Source organism: Neophocaena asiaeorientalis, unplaced genomic scaffold (genome assembly GCF_003031525.2).
Source record: "Neophocaena asiaeorientalis asiaeorientalis breed wild unplaced genomic scaffold, Neophocaena_asiaeorientalis_V1.1 scaffold450, whole genome shotgun sequence".
In the NCBI taxonomy this organism is placed as follows: Eukaryota; Metazoa; Chordata; class Mammalia; order Artiodactyla; family Phocoenidae; genus Neophocaena; species Neophocaena asiaeorientalis.
In genome coordinates, this window is record NW_020175674.1 from 562,479 (window position 1) to 584,091 (window position 21,613).

General features: G+C 42.3%; 1 protein-coding gene across 2 annotated transcripts in view; it reads left to right on the forward strand.

The window, feature by feature from the left end:
* The window catches only part of FILIP1 (filamin A interacting protein 1), a 186,814-nt gene that overhangs the window by 123,128 nt on the left and 42,073 nt on the right, over positions 1 to 21,613 (forward strand). For both annotated transcript variants that reach the window (XM_024731913.1, XM_024731912.1), the window contains exons 3-4: positions 157 to 330; positions 8,610 to 8,788. In XM_024731913.1, coding sequence (XP_024587681.1) covers positions 157 to 330; positions 8,610 to 8,788 — 353 coding nt within the window. The remainder of the gene's footprint in view (positions 1 to 156; positions 331 to 8,609; positions 8,789 to 21,613) is intronic.

Consider the following 21,613-nt stretch of genomic DNA (forward strand, 5'->3'; position numbering starts at 1 on the left):
AAAAAAAAAAAAAAAAAAGAACAAAAAACACCCAGTAAATTTGCCCATAGCCCTGACGAGACAGGAATATATTCAATAAACTCCGTGTTGATTTTGTGAGCCCGGCATAGGATTTATGTTGTCAACCGTCTGACCTTGCTGCACTTTCCACCACAGGCCAGGGAAGATGTGATCCACATGCTGAAGACGGAGAAAACCAAGCCTGAGGTTCTGGAGGCTCATTACGGGTCTGCGGAGCCGGAGAAAGTGCTGCGGGTCCTGCACCGAGATGCCATCCTGGCCCAGGAGAAGTCCATAGGGGAAGATGTGTATGAGAAACCCATCTCAGAGGTAAAAACATACCCCGACAAGTCCCTGAGAAGGAAGCCTCAGAGGGATGTCTCCACGTCCTTCCATTTTACACGCTTTAACGTTTTCTTTCAAAGGCAAGCATTTTATGATGCCCTAATATAGAATTAAAGTATAATTAAATAATTCAGAATTACTGTGGATACATTTCATTGATAAGAATTGTAGAAGTATTTCCTTAATTATACTTAAAGCCCGAAATATGTTTCTCATGTGATTATGATAGTCACCTGCTCTTCAGTCTTATTCTTTTATTTCTCTAAGAAGGGATATGTGTAAAAATTTGAGGTGCTTATGGGTTTTAGCATTGAATTTTCAGATTATTATCAAATTGGTAGCCTAAAATTAAACTGATTTTTATTATTGATATTTATGGTTATAAAACCACTCAGTTTTGATATCTCATAGACCATTAAAATGGTCTCATGCGAATGGCTAAAACATAAAAGTTGAAGCAAAATCCCAATGGAAGGCTTAGGGCAGTTCTTTAAGATGAAAGGGAATCTAATAGGACAATATTTAATCATTTTTATACAAGACTGTATTAGGAACTATCAACTATTGTTGTTAATTACCCATGATATTACATGTTAAAAATACTCTCATATCATAGTAGAAGTTCAGTGAAGAATCAGGGAACCAGTTGATGGATCTAGCCATACTGACTCTTCGGAATTCATGTCAAAAAAAAGATCATAGATATGAAATTAGTATCATAAATGAATAAAGAACACAGAAATGAAAAGTGTGAAGCAATTTATTGTAATTTAGCTTAAGACAAGCCTTTGCAGCAGCTCGGCTTGACAGATCTCAGAAAGACCTGCTTTAGAAAGTATTCACGACAGATTGACAGCCCATAATTTTCTAATTTCTGCAACCAGGATGAACTGGAGCTCTGTTCTCATCTTTTCCTTAAGCATTAAGAGATAATTATCAATATGTGATAGAATAGAGTCAACTGGCTGAATCCACTTTCATGTTTGAGATAACCCACAGTTATTAGCTGCCTGTAGCTTTGGGCAGGTCACTTCAGCTCTTTAAGCCTTAGTGTTCTTCTCTGTCAGGTGCACGTCTCATAGAGTTGTGAGGATTAAATGAAGCAACGCCTGTAAAACTTTTAACATAGTGTCTGGAACATACTAGCTACTCAACAAATATCAGCCATTAGTATTTGCTGGGAGCTGAGGGTGATAATTGCTCACACTCTTATTTAGCTCCAAACCTGGAGAGACTCGAGGAGTAAAAGACATAGAGAGGTCAAAATATCGGTTTTTTTGTTTTGTTTTGTTTTGTTTTTCTTGCAGTACGCAGGTCTCTCACTGCTGTGGCCTCTCCTGTTGCGGAGCACAGGCTCCGGATGCGCAGGCGGCCATGGCTCACGGGCCCAGCCGCTCCGCGGCATGTGGGATCTTCCCGGACCGGGGCACGAACCCGTGTCCCCTGCATCGGCAGGCGGACTCTCAACCACTGCGCCACCAGGGAAGCCCAAAATATCAGTTTTATATTATTATTATAATCACCTGGACTGAAGAACTTGGCTTGGATAAATAGTATCACTTGGGCTTCTTAGTTCTTTTCTCCCAAGTTAGAGCTTGGTATGACCTCTCAAGGAAGAGGTAGGTCTGCAGATCACACCCATCCAGAATCACTGCCTCTGACCCACTGAGTTCTATGGACAGTACATAAAGGAAGGCGTTTCCAACTTACCTTCAGAAAGTAGGCCTAACCCAAGTGGACAGAGGAGCAGAGCAGAAAACACCCACCTTTCTTTTGGGTTGTCCTGTTGGAGTTCGCTTAAGCTGGGCATGCTTCTTGGTTCCTTTCTCCCCTCCACTCAACAATCTGAACAGTTGTTCCTCCCTTGGGGAGGAAGGAATAAGGAGGTAGAGGGAAGGACAGAAGCTACTTTTCCCAACACTGGCAAAATGGTGAAGTCCTGCTTTGTGAGAGAAACAGAATGCTGAAAGGAGAAAAGATTTCTTCCACCATTTACAGATTTTTGGTTTCTTAATCCTTTGGGCTTAATAATCAAGTTCCTGTTGCTCAGGAGCAAGAGAGTTGCTTCCAAGTTCATGATGTAAGAATCCCATATATTACTGTCCCATTAGCCTCCCGGTATCATGAGAAGGTAGTCCAGCTCTTGTTCCTAGAAGCCATGCTGTACCTCAAGCCAAAAATCACTGCTGCTTATTCCAATTTTCATCCCAAATTAGGCCCAGCTAGGTCATCCAACAGAACTCACCAAAGGTTAAGCAGTGAACCCAATATGGTGGACCCCCCTCTCTTGCCAGGTATCTGGGGAGAAATTAAGCAGCAAATATTAAATCCCCCTGAACTTCCTTGTAAACTAAAGTCTGAGATATCAAAGTTCATAATTCTTAAGCAAAATTGCAAAGAAATTAAGGGTTCAGTTTCTTTCCTTCCCAAATTCTTATCCTGCTTAGCCTTAACCAGAAGGATCTTAATCTCAGGCATTTTCAAAGTTGAATTAATACATCCTGAAGTCCTTTATTCTGTGTTTACTCAAAGAGTCCAAAGATTATTAGGACATGTGCAGTTATCATAGTACCAACCTCACATTCATAAATTGTTAAAAATGCAAGAAAAGCCCTGGCTCCAAGGTCCATTTTTCTCAAGTGTAATAATATTCCTTGACCTCAGGACCCAGCACAAGGCAGGCTCATGTCACCAAGATCAAGGCAGAGACTTAGAGGGTGTCTGAGGGAAGGAGGGTGGATAGAGAAAATCTTCAGCTACAACAGGATGCCAGTCAGCGTGGGGGAACTCGTCCCCATCAGACAGAGCCTGCCGCCATCAAGAGGCTGATAATTATGGGAAATGGCGAATCCTGGGTTGGGTGGAGGAATCTGTTTCATGCATTATCCTTGCCCTCAGTGAGTGGCATTTGAAACCTATCTGTCTTTTTGTGAAGTTTAGGGATTTGCAGTGGTGACACCCTCCATGCCTAGGTCTTATTTTAGGTGCTCTACTTTTCCACCTGCATATTTTTATTTATTTATTTATTTTTGGCTGCGTTGGGTCTTTGTTGCTGTGCGTGGGCTTCTCATCGCAGTGGCTCCTCTTGTTGCGGAGCACGGGCTCTAGGCTCGCAGGCTTCAGTAGTCGTGGCATGCGGGCTCGGTAGTTGTGGCTCGCGGGCTCTAGAGTGCAGGCTCAGTAGTTGTGGCGCACGGGCTTAGTTGCTCCCCAGCACGTGGGATCTTCCCGGACCAGGGCTCGAACCCGTGTCCCCTGCATTGGCAGGCAGATTCTTAACCACTGCGCCGCCAGGGAAGCCCCCACCTGCATATGTGAAATCTCGTGAATCTTTTTCTTTTTTCAGCCATGATGTCCAGGCCTAGGAAACCCATCTTGTACTGGTGGTTTTCCTTACTGCCCCCTTGTTTCGGTGTGGTATTACCCCTTCCCGCAGGTGACCTTCTGAAGCCTGTCTGCCTTGGGACCTAGTGGGGACCTAACCTTACCCAGGTGACCGTTCCTCAGAACTTCGCCTTCCCTCGTGTTTGAACTCTCTAATTCTTGGGTAACTTGTCCTACTCAAGGCAACAAAAATGTTTTCTTTTGTCACAACCTTTCCTCCAGTAGGAAGGCTCAGCTGAGTTTTACTGTTATTGTTGTTTTTGACCAGTTTTTCAAATGGCCCCTTCTTTCTCTATCACTATTTTAGGGATTGTAGAGTTTTTGTTTGTTTGCCTCTAACTTCCCCTATGCTTTCAGACCCAGACATTTGTTTTCTGAATATTACCTTCCGTATTGTGTAGTGTGTGGTCACCCTCAGTGAGAGAAGCAAAACCAAGGAGTTATGAGTCTGCCAAAAGGATCCTTTGTTCAACACAAATCTTACCTACTTGTATGTTCTTGAGTTGGATGACCTCCTAAGGAGTCTTTTCCCATCACAGCACACCGGTATTTGGACTGAATCTGCTGCTGTCCTGCCTGAATCCCCTTTCGTTTGTCTCATCTTTCCTTCGAAATCTACATCTCCAAGTTTCTTGAGCATGTTCACTCAGGGCCCATCTACCATGGCTGACACCATGAAACTCACTCCAAATTGCTTTACATATCCTACCCTGATCTCAGATTTTAATTCTTCAGCATGTCTATATTTTATGTAACCATTTTGAATAGCTGTTGCAGTCTTCAAGAGAAAGGGCCCCAACTGATCTCATGAAGAACCACCTGCAGTTTGACAGCATGTTCCTCAAACGTTTCCTTGATCCCGACACGCTCTTTGTGGGGCAGTCATGCTGTTCTGCTCTCTAGGCTCTCCTGTCTCTACCTCCTCTGTCACCCATTCTGATTCAACAAAGACTAAAATCTCTCTCTCTCTCTCTTTTTTTTTAATAGCCCTATCTTTAAGGGCACTTAGATCCATTTCCCTTTTTGGTCTTTCCAGTTTGGTCCTTAAGGCCTCATGTTTCCTCTTAAGTAGATTTCTCTCTCTTCTCAAATTCCTTAATATTTTTCCCATTAGCTCTCTGTTGATAACAGAGCTAAAATCATTCCCTAAACCATGATCCTTTTGTCTGAAACATACTGAAATTTCTCCCCATCTCAAGTCCCTGAACTTCTTCTCCACCAACTTGATTCAGGTACACTCTTTCCTTAGTAAATTTTGGCCTTTGTTGCTATGATGATCTCATTCAGTTTTCCTTCCACCTCTGTCCAAGTGGGAGCTACATTTCCAAAGTAATAGGTGCCCATTTAGCTTTCACTGTTCAGTAATAAGAACTACCATTCCTCTGTGGTTGAGCCACAATTTGGAGCCTGAAAACCCAAAGCCATGGGACACAGTATACATGATTAATGAATCCACTGGGAGGTGGTCGTCAGAGTCTCTGGACAAGCCACACAGATCCAAGAGGTCAGCCCACTTCAGTTCTCTCCTAGGAGCTCAGTGCAGTTCCAAACAAAATAACGAGAAACAGGGTCTGGCACAGCTGATCTGTTGCTACCTATGTTAGTTCTTACATCCTGAATTTAAAACTGAAAACTAGATCCTCACACAGTAATGCTTTATTGCTAAAGAGGAATTTACTACCTTTGCAGTTTAAAATCTGGTCCGCAGGGCTTCCCTGGTGGCACAGTGGTTAAGAATCCGCCTGCCAATGCAGGGGACATGGGTTCGAGCCCTGGTCCGGGAAGATCCCACATGCCGCAGAGCAACTAAGCCTGTGCGCCACAACTACCGAGCCTGCACTGTAGAGCCCACGAGCCACAACTACTGAACCCATGTGCCACAACTACCAAAGCCCACACTCCTAGAGCCCATGCTCTGCAACAAGGGAAGCCACTGCAATGAGAAGCCCGCGCACCACAAGGAAGAGTAGCCCCCGCTCGCCACAACTAGAGAAAGCCCGTGCACAGCAATGAAGACCCAATGCAGCCAAAAATAAATTAAAAAAAAAAAAAAAGAAAGTCTGGTCTGCAGTTCTGGGTGAAAAACACAGCTCACACACCAATGTGTCAGCATCCTTCCGGGTGCATGAAAGGACAAAAAGACTGTCTTCCTGATTATGCAACCAGTGCTGAGGTCAAGCTGTACTGGTGTAGGTGAGGTGAACACAGCCCACAGAGACAACAGCAGCTACTCCAGGGGCCTAGTCCCAGCACGGTAGCTGCTGAGAACAGCCAATCTCAAAGGCCCACACGGACAGAACATACTAAAGCTAGGGCCTAGCAATCCTACCTAAGCTGCCCTGGAACAATTAATATCAACATATGCTGTTTTTCCTCCAGATGCCCCTACAGTGTTTCTCTCTCTGGGTATCTCAGTCAACCATCCAATTAATAACACCCCCATCTTTGCCTCCCGAGTTCCTTGAACGGATTGAGGGATAACTGCAGGGGTCTGACAGATGACTTGAAACATTAACTTTATTATTGGCATAAATAGGTAGATGACCACCACCAGGTTCCTATTACTCTCTCCTAGACTCTGGAGACAGCACCTGAGGGAGAGTACAATGTACCATCTTATGGCAGACAGAGTAAAAAATAAGAAATGAAAAGGCAGGGCTGTTCATGCCCAGCTCGCTGTCCCAATACAACCTTTAAAAACCATTCCTTCCTCAGGGAGGAGAGGGTCAGGGTATCAGGAAACAGGCAGAAGCTACTCTTGCAAATACTCTCAAAAGGAGGGAAGGCCTTACTTTACGACAAAGTTAAGAAGGATCAAAAAGGGGAAAGAGGGCTTTCCTGGTGGCGCAGTGGTTGAGAGTCCGCCTGCAGATGCAGGGGACGCGGGTTTGTGCCCCGGTCCACGAAGACCCCACATGCCGCGGAGCGGCTGGGCCCGTGAGCCATGGCCGCTGAGCCTGTGCGTCTGGAGCCTGTGCTCCGCGGTGGGAGGGGCCCCAGCAGTGAGAGGCCCGCGTACCGCAAAAAAAATTAAAATTAAAAAAAAGAGGGGGAAAGAGCTGCTCCTTGCACATTTCTGATTATGTCCCAGCAATGCTTGACAAATTCTATAACATATGGTGAAAATCACACTTGTGGAAAAATGGAGAGTTCTTGGGGAGAATATTTTGTAACAGGGAGTTATTCCAGTGAAAAAATCTCTTGTATAGACCGTCCCATTAAGACTGCAGTAATTTATCAGAACACATAAAAGTACGATTTGCCTCCCTGATGATCTCAGGTATGGCTGGCCAACCTGGGCTTCACCAGTCTGACTGGTCACCTGTTCTTAGGCAAAGGGGGTGGAGGTCTAATCAGAAGGCACTGAGGATTATGGGGACAGAGGTGGAAGGAAAATTGAATGAGATCATCATAGCAACAAAGGCCAAAATTTACTAAGGAAAGAGTGTACCTGAATCAAGTTGGTGGAGAAGAAGTTCAGGGACTTGAGATGGGGAGAAATTTCAGTATGTTTCAGACAAAAGGATCATGGTTTAGGGAATGATTTTAGCTCTGTTATCAACAGAGAGCTAATGGGAAAAATATTAAGGAATTTAAGAAGAGGGAAATCTATTTAAGAGGAAACATGAGGCCTTAAAGACCAAACTGGAAAGACCAAAAGGGAAATGGATCTAAGTGCCCATTATCTCTTTTATTTTGGGCCCCATAAATGATTCATTCACAATGAAAATATAATAAAATTGTACAGGGAACCTCAGATCCTCCTTATGACTGAAGGGCAAACGTGCAACATCAGGGGAATAGCTCTGAAGCTGATACCCATGGAGCTACTCCACTGAGTCTTACAGAGTTGGCTGTGGGATTAAGAATGGATTCTAAATAAATCTGATTCACCTAGAGCAGTGGTTCTCAACAGGGAGGGGGCATGGGGACTTTTCCTTCCAGGAGACATTTGACAACGCCTGGGGATAGTTTTGTCACAACTGGAGATGGTAGTACCAGCATCTAGCGGGCAGAGCCCAGGGATGCTGCTGAAAATCCTATAGTGGACAGGACAGCCCCTCAAATAAGAATTACTTGGCCAGAAATGTCAGTAGTGCTGAGGGTGAGAACTCCTGCACTAGGGTTTGAAGAGGAGAGTAGGATACGGAACTATCAATATTGTAAGATTGGGTCCAATTTAACAAACGTGTACTGAACACCTACTTTCTTCCAGGTGCTGTGCTAGGGACCAGGGACTAAAAAGATGATCAAGGCCTATGGTCCCTTAAAGATCTTATAGCCTGGCTGGAGAAACAGACACAAAAAGCCCTGTAATAATATTTGATAAGATCTCTTTTAGTTTGAGATATGTGTGCTCTGCAAGTTCTGAGATTCTCCCTATATTTAGTACCTCTTGAAAGAAGAGGATTGTGGGTCCTTCATATACTTTTCCTAGAAATGCACTTAACTACAAGCCTTAAAAAAAAAAAAAAAAAAGGTTGCAATGAGGATAATTTCCTCCTCCCGGGGGAGGAGTTGGGTACCTGCTGAGCTCTTTATTTTTCTGAGATTAGGCCAGATGCTATTCTCTTTCTTTCTGAGTATAGGGCTTCACCGTCTCATTGAAACAGTGAGTTTGCTCTCCTGAAAGGTTAGGAACCACACATATGTTCACAGAAAAAAGGCCAGAGGCCAGAAATTACTGCAGCCCTATTGTGGCTAGTTCATAAATCCAACTGGCCTAGAGAAAATGATGGCATGGGGAAAATGGCAGAGAAGAGCAGATTCCGTGTCCTCCCCTACAGGTAATAAATCATTAGACCAATGCAAACAAATTATTTAGAGTCCTCCGTAAATGAAATAAAATATTAAGCTCTTTCCCATGTTTGCGTCCTCAGCTGGACAGACTTGAGGAAAAACAGAAGGAAACCTACCGGCGCATGCTAGAGCAGCTACTGCTGGCCGAGAAGTGTCACCGGCGCACGGTGTACGAGCTGGAGAACGAGAAGCACAAGCACACGGACTACATGCACAAGAGCGACGACTTCACCACCCTGCTAGAGCAGGAGCGGGAGAGGTAACTGCGCACGCGCGCCCCGGAGGGCCGCGCTCTCGTCCTGCCCCTCCTGCCCTGGATCAGATTTCCACCCGTGATTCCGCGGACACGTGCCCGGGGTTTAATTCCTAATTTCCTAACGGTTTGCAGAGAGTGAGACAGACTTTGCTTGGAACTATTAATGTAAGCATGTTGGGGGTTCGTATAAATACGGCAACACATTCCCACTAGGATGGGAAAAGCCAGAAAGCCACAAACTAAGGGAGCTTCTGTTTTAACTTGATCAACGTTTGAAAAGCCTCTCTACTAACTGCCTTCTATTAGAAATAACATACTTTTTCTCTTTGGGATTAAAATGCACTTATTCAGTGAGACAAATTATCACCATTTTAAATGAATCCTATTCATTCTTATAACGGGTATAGAAAACCTTACTACTTGGTTGTGTATGAATTACTTAATGCCTAGAATTACCTGCTTAACTTTTTCAGGGTTGCATAACTCTTAAAACTCAGTGTAAAACAAAACAGAACAAAAATTCAGCGTTGAGCCTTGAACACTGTAGGTAGTTTTCTCAGACCAGGGATTAGCACCTTTGAAGCAGAGACTTCAAATTGAAACGCTTTGTGATGAGCTCTTTGATACTCTCCAGTTTTTCAGCATCTTCTTTCTAGCTTATTCTCTCCTTTTCCTCCCCTCAGCTGAATGGTTACATCTGTGAATTCCACAGTCTTTGAAACCAATGACGTTGAATCCCGATGCTTTGAGTTACCAAGCGTGTCTGCTTCTGTGTTTAGGACTTGCAAATTAAGAGCCATTGGGAAAGAGCTTCACCAGTCCCGGCTTTGCTATATCTAGTTACAAAAAGGAGATCTGGTTTTCCCAGATTAGTTTATTTGCCAGAAAAAGTTACCTCAATAGGAAAGTAAATAAAAGCGTGAAACAACAGGTTTGTGTTAAATTTTTAAGTTAGTGGTAATGTTTACTTATTATTGGACTTGGTACATCTCTTGAGGAAGGAGAAATGGAAAAGGGAGCAATGGCTGGAGTGTGTGTACAATACCCTCCACTTATGGTTTCTTTAAGTCTGTCTTCTGCTGCTGGAAGCTCAGGCTTATCAGCTTCTTGTTTGGACAAATAGATGGTCCAATTTGATACTTTGGGGCAACCAAACAGTGAGAATACACTCTACCCCCGCAACCTCCATGAACTTTCCGACCTCAAGCATAGGTATTGCAAACAAGGTTTTAATGATGGTGTAAATTACATATATCTAGGTGTCCTGTGTTGGAATGGGGTCAGGTAAGAGTAGCAACTTGTTTGATATTTCTTTAAAAGATCTGAAATCAAATAATTTTAAAGAACCAGCTGTGTGAATTAATATTTTCTGATCACTTTGTAAATCATTTGGTCTAGAACCAGATAGGTCTGCCTTTTCTACAATTTCCCACCTAAGCTAAATGACTGAGGTGAATTCACCTACAGAGTGGTAGGTTTAAATGAAGTATGTGGATGGAGAGACTGTACTTACCCAGCTGTTTCTTTTTCTTTCTTTTTTGTTTTCCTAATATTTGTGTACTGTGAGAATAATTGAAATAATAACACTTGATGGAGAGCTCTATAGTTCACAAAGTACTTTTATATTCATTATACAACGAGCCTGTCCCAAGTGTACTTATTTACTAACTTCATGTTGACCAATTCAAGACTAACAATTCCAATCCCCCGCCCCTCCTTTGGAGTTGTTTAATTTTACTAGGGCAGTTACACAACGATTTCTCCTGAGCAAAGCGCTATGTAGGAGGTTTTAAAAATCAAAGCAGAATTTAAAAATTATATATATCATGAAGCTTTTCATACTTTGATCAGCGCCGTTGACATATGTCACCAGATGTACATGTTTTAGATAAGAATCTTTGACTCACTAAATATCCAACCACTTTAAGATTCTGAAACAGTAGTTTTGACTCAACAGGTTATACTTTAGTGCTTTATATATTTTCCTGTCAACGTTTCTGCCCAGGCCACCCCCCTGATTGACCACCAGTGCACATGCTGTGGGTACATGCTGACCGACGCTCATTATGCTAAATTAAACACCCTCACTAGGACCCTGATAACTGAAGCTGGCATCGCTGAATTTCTCTGCGTTCTGATCTGAGGCGTCCACGGTGACTGGCTTTGCTGAGTTCCCTGGGCAGTGAAGCCTTTAGGATTTTCTCAAAGGTCAGGCCTGGGCCTCCCGCTGCCCTTTGGAAGAGGCCCTGCTAAATCTGCTTTGGGTTAAATCCTCTTTCTGAAGTAAGCGGTCATAATTAGATGTACTTATGGGGGCTGCCAGTTTGCTGACCCCGGGGCTTTCTTTCCCGTGGGCAATGTCGCCAGGGGCTGGTCCCCACCAGGACCTGGGCCATGGCTCAGCCAGGCCCCAGCGCCCCACTCGGCCGCAGCCCCTGCAGGGGAAGCTGGGCTACTGCTGATAGAGAGCTGGTTTTTCCGAGCCGGAGTGGGAATTCTGGCAGACTATTCCAAGTCCTTTGTTTGCCTCTTTGTTTTGCACTCCCTTCCCTCTTTCTCCGGAAAAGTCCCTTTTGTGAAAAAAAAAAAAGAGAGAGAGAGAGCGCCAAGAGCTTTCCTTCAGAAACATTTCCCTTTAATTCTCCTGTGAGCACGAGTGAAGGAAGGAAAAAAGTGAGACGAGATAAGCCCAAGTTGTTTGTTCCCTGTAATCACCCAGTTTCTACTGGGGGTGTGACTCTGCAGGCTGCCTCTACCTAGACAGCTTTCTGATTTGGTGGCCATGGGCGGACGGGAGTGCAGACCCAGGGGACCCTCCACACATGCAGAGCATCTAGGCTCCGTTCTCTACACTTGTCCTGCTCTGTAAGGGTTTCTCACGCCCTCTGGAAAATGGTTAAAGGTAATAAAAAGGGACTCAGGCAGACAGGATCAGTAGCTATCCAGATTCAGATATTTGATGAAACCAGAAGTCCTTGGTTTTCAAAAACAAGCCTTGGTTTGACTAGTATTGCAAAAGACTTCTGAGTTCAGCCCTTTCAAGTCCCTCATCCTACAGGTTGGGTAACTGAGGCCCAGAAAAATCATGTAGCTCAACTAAGACGACAGTGCAGGCCACTGGTCCAGCACTGTTGTACTAATGAGTCCCTTGGGCAGAATGTCTTGTTTTATGTTTTCTTCGTGTGTGTGTGGTGGTGGGGGGGCTCCCAACCTCCAAGCTCTTACGTCCAAACTATGACACAGAATCCTAAAAGGCATTATGATGGTTGTTGGGAGGATATAAACAGATCTATTTGGACCACTGGTGTCTTTCAACTGTCAAGACTGGAGAAGCTTTGGAACAGCATCTGCTGGAAGGAGCAGCCTGGGGACTTGTTTTGGAGCGGAGTTGGAACAGTGTTCTACTTCTGTTGCATTCTGATGGGAGGCTGATGGTAGTTATGGGGGAGCTAAATAAAGCACCCCTCCAAGCTACCTCCTTGTTATGGCCACTCACCTAGACCCTGAAAGTGTAAAAACTAAGCAGAAGTTATTTTTCACTTTTCAGGAGTTGTTAAATTCATCCTATATAAAAACTCCACAAATTAAGTGCCTAAAATGGACAAAGTATTGTTCTGGGCTTCCTTTATGCTAAACCAAAAGACCCATCATAATGTGTTACCATCATTTACTGCTATTTATTTTTACAAATAGTTGTATTCCCAAATTAAAAAGTGGAACTAGCATGAAAAAATGCATTGGCTTAACTAGCATTGTTTAAAATATAGATGAAAATATCCTTCGTTGCAGTAATTAAGATTAGATAAAGAAAGCTCCCTTTCTAACTAACTGCTATATTCTGTTTGGTCCATATTTTGAGTCAACTTGACCTTAAAAGGCATAATTCTGAGCACATGAGATCACCTTCAGAGTTTATGCTTTATTCTCTGTATGAACTGCAAGACTTGTAATTTTAATCTTACACTTTCTCTAGGGCTGCTTCAAGAATGTCAGGATAGAGAGAATACAGTTACATCAAAAAGTGCTTTGGAACGTAAAGAAATATTTGAGGGGGATGTGTGTACGCGTGCATGTGTGTGTGTGTGTGTGTGTGTGTGTGTGTAAATGATGTGGGGAGGCCTGTCTAAATCTATAACTGTAGATATAGATTTGAAAGCTTTTGGATTCTATAGGCTCAGCTGGGACTACATAAATAATTACATCATCAGACAATATTGCAGCAAGCCTTCCAAGTATAGGGTCATTTTTTTAAAAACTACAAACCAGCATCTCGAGAGAAATCTCTTAACTTGTGAAGCAAAGAATGCAGCAACAGGGGCTTGGTGGACGGGAAACTTTCAAGCCCCATTTTGGTATCGTTCCTTTAGGCCTGGTGGCCTGTGGGACAGGCTGCACCATTGCACTTGCCTGTGGCGGGGATGACCGGTCAGAGCAAGTTTGTGAAAAGTTGCTCTAGCGGCCTGGGATCCTGGGAGATATTCTTGGCACACTTTCTAGAAAAAGATGCACATCTGGTTCCCTGGCATATTTTCCCTAAGTTTCTCAGCTTTAGATGCCTTATCTCTAAACTATCGCAATAAAATGGACTTTTCTCATTGGTAGCGTGGAGAAGCACACTAAAGTACTTTGTAGAAAAAGATGGCCACTGATGTGTAAAGGATCAAGTCTGATCACGCAGAAAGTAATCAATAGGGGGAACATATCAGCAGGAAACAACGGAGCCCTCTTGTCTGTGCTTAGCCCTCAGTTACATGCTGCTCACTAGCTAGACTAGATTTCATTGACCCCCCCCCCGATACGCTGGACACGTACACATCTGGTTTAATCCTTACAAAACTGTATGAAGTACAGTTACTATCCCTATTTAGAAGATGGGAAAGCAGGTTAAATTCCTTCCACCAAGGTCACTTGCCAACAGTTAATTGGAAGAATCAGTGTTTGAACTGAGCTTCCTACAGTAAAAACAAACAACCAACCAAAAAAACCTTTTCCACTTCCAAGTTCTTACCTTCTGATTGAAATGAACACTTCATTTCTCCAACGTTTGGAGGAAGAAAAGATGACTTGAAATGTTGGCTCTGTGTATGGCACATCCATTCTGTTTGCAGGTTCAGGATTCGAATTCACAGACCTTTACCTGTCATTGAGATATGCCACCTACTATCAATATCCTGACCAAGGAAATTGCTGACCAAGAAAATTGCAGGGAATAGACAGCTTCTAAGAAAGAAGAGGAATTAGAATTCAGAGACTCAATCACAGAAAGAATACGTTTTACGGTTGATTTTCTGAAAGAGCACCAGGATCAAACTCCACCTTCCAATGGCTCTCACCCTTGCAATTTGCAAATCCCACTTCCTACTGGAAAATGTGATTGAAATGAAGGAGCCTGAGGTGATTTTGATTTTGCATAGCTAAGGTGTTTGTGTTGGGGGATGGGATAGGTGGGGACAGTGTAAAGGAAGTGATGTTATATCTTACCTAAAGGGACCAGGCAATCGGTGACTCAAAAAGATAGCTTCCCAAAGCTGGAAGATGGGAGTTGGAAGACAGTTGGGCCTCTTAAAAGACCCAGGATATTAACATATCTACTATCAGCACTGTAGAACTAGGAGCCTGCTCCTCATTCTTAACTAGACACCCCCTGGATGACGTATGAACGAGCCCATTAAAAATGCCCTTGAGGTGGGCTTCCCTGGTGGCGCAGTGGTTGAGAGTCTGCCTGCCGATACAGGGGACATGGGTTCGTGCCCCGGTCCGGGAAGATCCCACATGCCGTGGAGCGGCTGGGCCCGTGAGCCATGGCCGCTGAGCCTGCGCGTCCGGAGCCTGTGCTCCGCAACGGGGGAGGCCACGGCAGTGAGAGGCCCGCATACCGCAAATTAAAAAAAAAAAAAAAAAAAATGCCCTGAGGTGCATTTCACCAGATCCCATCTGTACAAAAACTGCTGAGTGTTGGGTGGGTATAATCTTTTTCCCAAGCTTTATAGTGTTCTCATTCTCAAGGTCATTGAGTTAGCAAACTCTGATCTAAGATTCTTCAGAGTTTTAGTAATATAACTTTTAACAGATATGCCAGGGAAGATAGGTTATCTGATCAACATGATTTTCTAACTAATCAAAGGTTATGATATGAATTAATTTACTTTTACTGTTATGGAAGATATTTCTCAAATACATTTTACTTTTTTAAGAAAAATTTTAATATACCACAAAATCCAGTTAAGTCATGTTTGCTGCTATCTGGGTGACTCTGTATGTTACGACCTCAGGGCCTATCAGATTATATTCAAATGTAAATGTCAATTATGGTTGTATTTTATTGTTGATAGGATGGTGAAGATGTTTTCCGGATCTTAGGGCTTAACCCAGCTAACTGAGAATTTTAGTTAATTAGATTCAACATATTTGGACTTTTACAACAACAGCAACAGAACTTGAACCAGGAAAGACTCTGATATTATACAAAGGGGTGGGATAATAATCAAAGAAAATTGGCCATAAGAAAGGAATAGCGTCGAAAGGGAGGTCTTGCGAGACAACAGGCAAGAAACGTATTTCACTGCTTAAGATTTTAGCATGTAAGAATGCCTCAGTCCTGGTATTTGATACCCCTTATTCTAGAAAATTCCTAGGAGAGGTGAGACTAGAGGGCGGTATTTGGAATTTGAATGTGAGAGTTAAAGAGTGAGAGCCCAGTAGTGGGAGGTGGTCAGCTTGTCAGAGTCTCTCTAGTTCTGAACCAATCATTGGGGAAGGAAAAATGGAGAGTAATATAAACCCCAGATATATGGGTGTGAAGAATTTGAGAATGGAGCTATTACTAGGTAGAGTCCAAGGGTGTCTCAGTCTCCTTTGACTGTCATAACAAAATAGACTGGGTGGCTTAAACAACAGAAGATTATCTTCCCCCAGTTCTGTATGCTGGAAGTTCAAGATCAGGGTTGCCAGAATGATCAGGTTGTGGTGAGGCCTCTCTTCCTGACTTGCAGATGTCCACCTTCTCGCTATGTCCTCACAGGGCCTTTCCTCTGTGCATATTCATGGAGAGAGAGGTTCTTATCAGGCCTCCAATTCTATTAGATGAGGACCCTACCCTTATGACTTCACCTAACCTTTTTACCTCCTAAAAGCTGTATTTCCAAACATAATCACGATGGGCGTTAGGCCTTCAATATATGAATTTGAGGGGGCAAATAGAAAAGGGCATGGCAAAACTTGTGGTTCTCCCTCCAATAACTCAAGAGAAAGAGAGTAAAACTTGGTGTCTGACGTGTCCAGTTGGAGAGAGGTTGATATAGCTTCAGTATCCTGCAACCCTAAAGGAATATCTAGATTTTCCCTGTGCTTCTGAAGGACCATGGGAATAGCTGATTCAGGGCTGGAATGAGAACCGAACTGTGACCCATTTGGATCAGCAATCTGAGCAGGAATGCAACTGAGGCCAGAGACCACAGTGTGCCTCTCAGAGAATGCCAGTGTGGAAGGATGATGCCTACATGACCTCCCCCCGATCCCTGGTGGCCCCAGAACTCAGCCCCAACTCCAGAAATGGGATCCTGAAGCCCTAGAGTTAACCCAGAAGACCCCAACTTGACTGAGGAGTCTTTAAATTTACAAAGGAAAACCTTACTTGACTGAGTTTACCCAGAATTAACTAAAATAAAATAGAACGAGGCAGAGGCGGCGGTGGTGGTGGTGACCGCTAGCCAGTGTAAGATGACAGTGGCGCTGTTGGTGGCAGCAGGTGAGGTGGCTGGGCCTGACCTGGTCTGAGCCGCCACTGCTGAAAGGATGACCCAAGCCAGGAAGCGGGCTGCTGAGCCTCGACGGCCTGTGTGTGCTTGTAACTGCCCCAGCCAGACACACTCCTACCCTTGACGTAGGCATCCTTCAGTGAATCTACAGATGTATTTCCTCAGGAGCTCAGCCTGACCCTACCTCAGTGATACAGGAGGAAAGACCCACTGTTGTAGTCAATAAATAAATAAATAAATAAAATGGAATGGGAGCCCATAAAAGAAACCTAGAGATATAGAAATATGAAGATAATTGTATTTCTTGCACGCGTGAGTTTGAGGCCTGCAGTTACTACCCCCTTCGTTAGTAGAACCATCCAGGTGTGTGCTAAAGAGAAATAATGTAGTATTGTGTCTGGTTCCAGAGTACTGAAGGTGTGCTTGCTAATGTTTCGTGAAATTTAGAGGATCATCTGATCTAAGTCTAACCTTTCCAGCCAGTTAACTCTTTCCCTGGGTTACTCTAGCTCCATGGTACCAGACCCCCTCAAGATCTGTAACCTAGAGGCAGTTGTTTTCTCAGTCTCCTGCATTTCACTGGGAGCCAGAGAGCCTTGAATTCAAATGCTGATTCTGCCACTTACTAGACGGGTTAGTTAACTCTTGGACAGGTTATCTAAGCTTTCTGATTCTTGGTTTCTTTATCTATAGAATGGGGATAACCTATCTCATAGAGTTGTTTATGTTCATGAGATAATGAATATAAAGCCCCTTCTACAAAGTATAGCGTATACTGCCTAAAGGTGATCATTTCTTCTGCTCACCCGTGTATCAAACACTAAGAGGAAAACTATGACAGTTTCACTAAATCACAGTTTACATTTTCTCAGACTAAGATGTTCTGAGAACAATGCAAAGTATTGGAAAAGTAAACTATACTGTTGTCCTGGGGTAGTTGTTTTGTATTTAGATTGTAGGTAGACTCAGGAAAACTGAAAACCTACTACAAACAGAGAATTCAATAAAGTGAGGTGGCAGGGTACAAAACTACATAGAATCAATATTCAAAAATCAATAGTTTTCATATTTCCAAAAGACAAAATAATATAAACTATATTAAATATTAACTATCTAGGAATAAACTTAAGAATGTGAAAGGTCTACATGAAGAAAGGTTTTTAATGCTACCTAGAGATTTGAAAAAGATTGAGACCAAAGGAAAGGCTTACCATTCTAGGACTGGAGAACTCAACGTTGTAAAGATGTCATCTCCGTATATTAATCCACAAACTTAATGTGGTCCTAATAAAAACACCATCAGGTTTTTTTTTAAGCATCAGAACTAAATGAAGTTATTCTGAAGTTAATATAAAAAATACACAAACAAGAATAGTCAAATATTGAAAACGAAAAGTAGTAGAGAAGAAAAGTTTCCTATCGGGAAAACTAACAAACAAAAAAACAACTCATTTTAAAGCCACAGTAAGTAAAACAGTGTGGCACTGGTATATGAATGGACAGATCGATGGAGCTGATATATTTCTACAAATAGATTATAGTAGATATAGAAATTTAATATATGTTAAAGATGGCATTCTAAATCAGTTGGAAAAAGCTGTGTCTCTTAGGAATGGCTATTATTATATTCATTTTTATGTATAGGATAGGTAATTTATTTGTAGACATGGGGAGAGTTGCCCATATTATAGCCAAGGCTATTTTTTTCTGTCCTGACCTATGTCAAGGGAAGATTTAGCATTTACTTTTTAAGTTTCCAAAGGATAGATAGATCCCATGTAATAAAAAATTATATTTGAGAAATAAAATATATAGCAAGAAAATGATGACTTACTTTCTACAAAAAAAAAGCAGTATTATGATTTTTAGCCGCATAAAATTTTATGAGAAGTAAAATATGTGGTAACTATTGGCATCCTTTGGAAGAAAAACTGCTATAGTAACTTTGCTGAGGTCGTAAATTTACAGCCATTTTTCTATAACTTTGCATATTTAAAAAATGAATACGTTAAAAAGAAGTGACAACACATTTTATATAGTGAAAAGATTAAAAGCTTAAGCCCAACTTGGACTGATTTACTAGAATAACCTGGGGAATAATTATTTTCTTTCCCCAACAGCTGCATAAAACAATGAGAAAAACAACTAATCTAAAGATTTGTACCTAGTAGTGTATCAAATTGAGTGATTTAAATGCATGTATTTTTCAGAGAAGTTATTACGGGTTATTAAATGGAGTCCAGATACAAATTCACTTATTTAAAAAGTCTAATGCAGATTGGCTTATAATTTTTGGATAAAACAGTTGATTGTAAGTGGTACAGTGTATGTATGAAAATAAAATTTCATGCCTATCTTCACAGTTAATCAGAGAGCTCTCAGAAACTAGAGCAGATGGTAAGTTTTAAGAAACACACCATGAAAATCATTAGGAAATAACAAACAGCCCAGCTAGAATGGAACTTTAATTGACAAATTTTCAATCAGTAACTATAGCCTTAGACTTCCCTGGTGGCGCAGTGGTTAAGAATCTGCCTGCCAATGCAGAGGACACAGGTTCGAGCCCAGGTCCGGGAAGATCCCACATGCCGTGGAACAGCTGAGCCCGTGTGCCACAACTACTGAAGCCCGCGCTCCTGGACCCCATGCTCTGTAACAAGAGAAGCCACTGCAATGAGAAGCCCGCGCACCGCAACCAAGAGTAGCCCCCGCTGCTGCAACTAGAGAAAGCCCGCCCGCGTGCAGCAACAAAGACCCAACGCAGCCAAATAAATAAACAAATAAATAAATAAATAAAAATTAAAAAAAAAAATAACTACAGCCTCAGAGTCTACCCAAGCGACAAAAATACAGTGAATTTCCTAATGTAGTGACAGATTTTTAAAAATGATTTCTGATCTATCAGTACACTATCAATTGTAATCCAGGCGGTTGTAATGCCAGGCAATTGATCAATTCTGACAGGCATTCTGTATGTTAGAAAATACAAAAACAAAATCTCCTATAGATTTTTTTTTTTAGTTAATTGAAGCATTAGTGAAATATGTAAGTTCCAAAGAAAACACCGGAATCCAGGTTGCAAAAGCAACTGGGTTAAAAGTGAACATTTCTAACAACTGATGGGCTGTTTTTGGTGCCCAAATTTCAAACTAGTTGAATTGAGTTTTTAATTGAGCTGATAGTTTATTTCAGCATCATGGATAAAATAAGGTATTGAAAAGTAATATGTAAGATTATTCTGGAATGAAAAGTCTTAGGAATGCTGCCCTAAATTGGCAGCCATGATAAATACCAGGCAAAAGGGTTTTTTTGCACAAATTCATACACCAAGAAAGAGTTAAGAAAAGAAAGTGCTGGGAAAATGTGTTGTTTCTTAGCACCTACAATGAATAATTTTTACTTTTTTTCCCGGGATGGAGGAAGGTACTCAGATTAGCATTACAAATCCTGGATTTCAGAGAGGGACTTGGAATTTGGGAAGGTGTGTTTTCAGTGGTTGGAGGTTGTTCCTTTCTGGCTTCTTGACCAAGTGTACCCTCTTTTTCCAAGAATGCTTGTGTTTGGAAAGTACTTCATGGCGGTGAAAAGTTTAAACAGAAAAGATTAATCAAAGGTTGGGGCTTTCATGCTCAATGCATAACGTATTCAGCTCTTGGATGAGAACTCTTAGCTAAGAAACTATTCAAATAATATTCAGGGGCTGAATGTGAGCTTCAACTGCAAACTACAGGTCAACTTCACTTAATCTTAACTCATTCCTCTTAAGTTCAGAAATGCTGAACCTTAAGGATTTGCTTTATATTTTCCGTATAGTTTTCAATATCCTATAGGAGTTCACTGAGAGTTAAAATAAATAAGCATTTATTTTATTCTGAAATGCTTAAGGAAGCACTTGTGTCTGACCTGAAATGTGAAGGAAACTGGAGGTGGTGAGCTCTGACTGTTCTGCACCCAGTGTGCTTTAGAAAGGGGCAATGATCTGGTCCACCTAGTCTTTGTCATTTGTCACAGTGTCACCAAATCCTGCAGTATTCTAATGACGCAAGTATTCTTACTTTACCCACGTATATATACCTGCCATCCTTCCCTCCAGTACTTTTGATTTGCTCAGCTTTCCAATGCTCACAGATTTGTCTGACTCCTGCAATCTGTAATATTTGAGAAGCTTTGGATTATATTTCTCCCAAAGAAGAAGATAAATGTGTATAGAACTACTGCCCAGACTTAATACACCATGACCAAACCTCCAGAAAGAGATCTTGGAAGAAAGTTCTCCTGCCCCATCCTATGACTTTCTTCTCCCAGCCCGTCACTCCAGCCCCCCAGTGCATCCACTTCTCAAAGTTCTGGAACACAACCTTCTCTACTGCAAAACCTGTCTCTTGAGATAAAAGCACACTGAACTGGCAGTCCCAGTGATCGCCCACACACTGAGAAACGTCCCGCTTGCCATATGCTAAACTAGATCTTTCTCAGAAATGTTCAGGAAACATGTCCTCTTTATCTCCTGTTCATTTGTGTTTCTGGCCAAGAGGCTATAGATTGGAGGTTCCAGTGACCTTCTCCTTGGGTTCCATTAATTTGCACAGAACTTAGAGAAACATTTTATTTTCGAAATCTCTGGTTTATTATAAAAGGATACAACTCAGGAACAGCCAGATGGAAGAGACGTATGGGGTGAAATATGGGGGGGTGGGTGCAGATTTTCTGTGCCCCTCTCCAGGCGCGCCACTCTCTCCAAATTACTATGTGTTCACCAACCCAGAAGCTTCATTCTTTTGGGTTTTTATGGTGGCTCCATTACATAGGCATGGTTGACTAAATCATTGGCTATTGGTGATTGAACTCAATCTTCAGTCTCTTTCCCCTCCCTGAAGGTCCAAGGGGTGGAACTGAAAATTCTAACCCTCCAATCCTAGGTAACCTAGGGGCTTTCCAAAAGTCACCTCATTAACATAACAAGACACATTTATTACTGTCATCCTTTAGGAAGTTCTAAGGGTTTTAAGAGCTCTGTGCCAGAATCAGGATGAAGACCAAATAGACATTTCTTATTACAAATCACAGTATT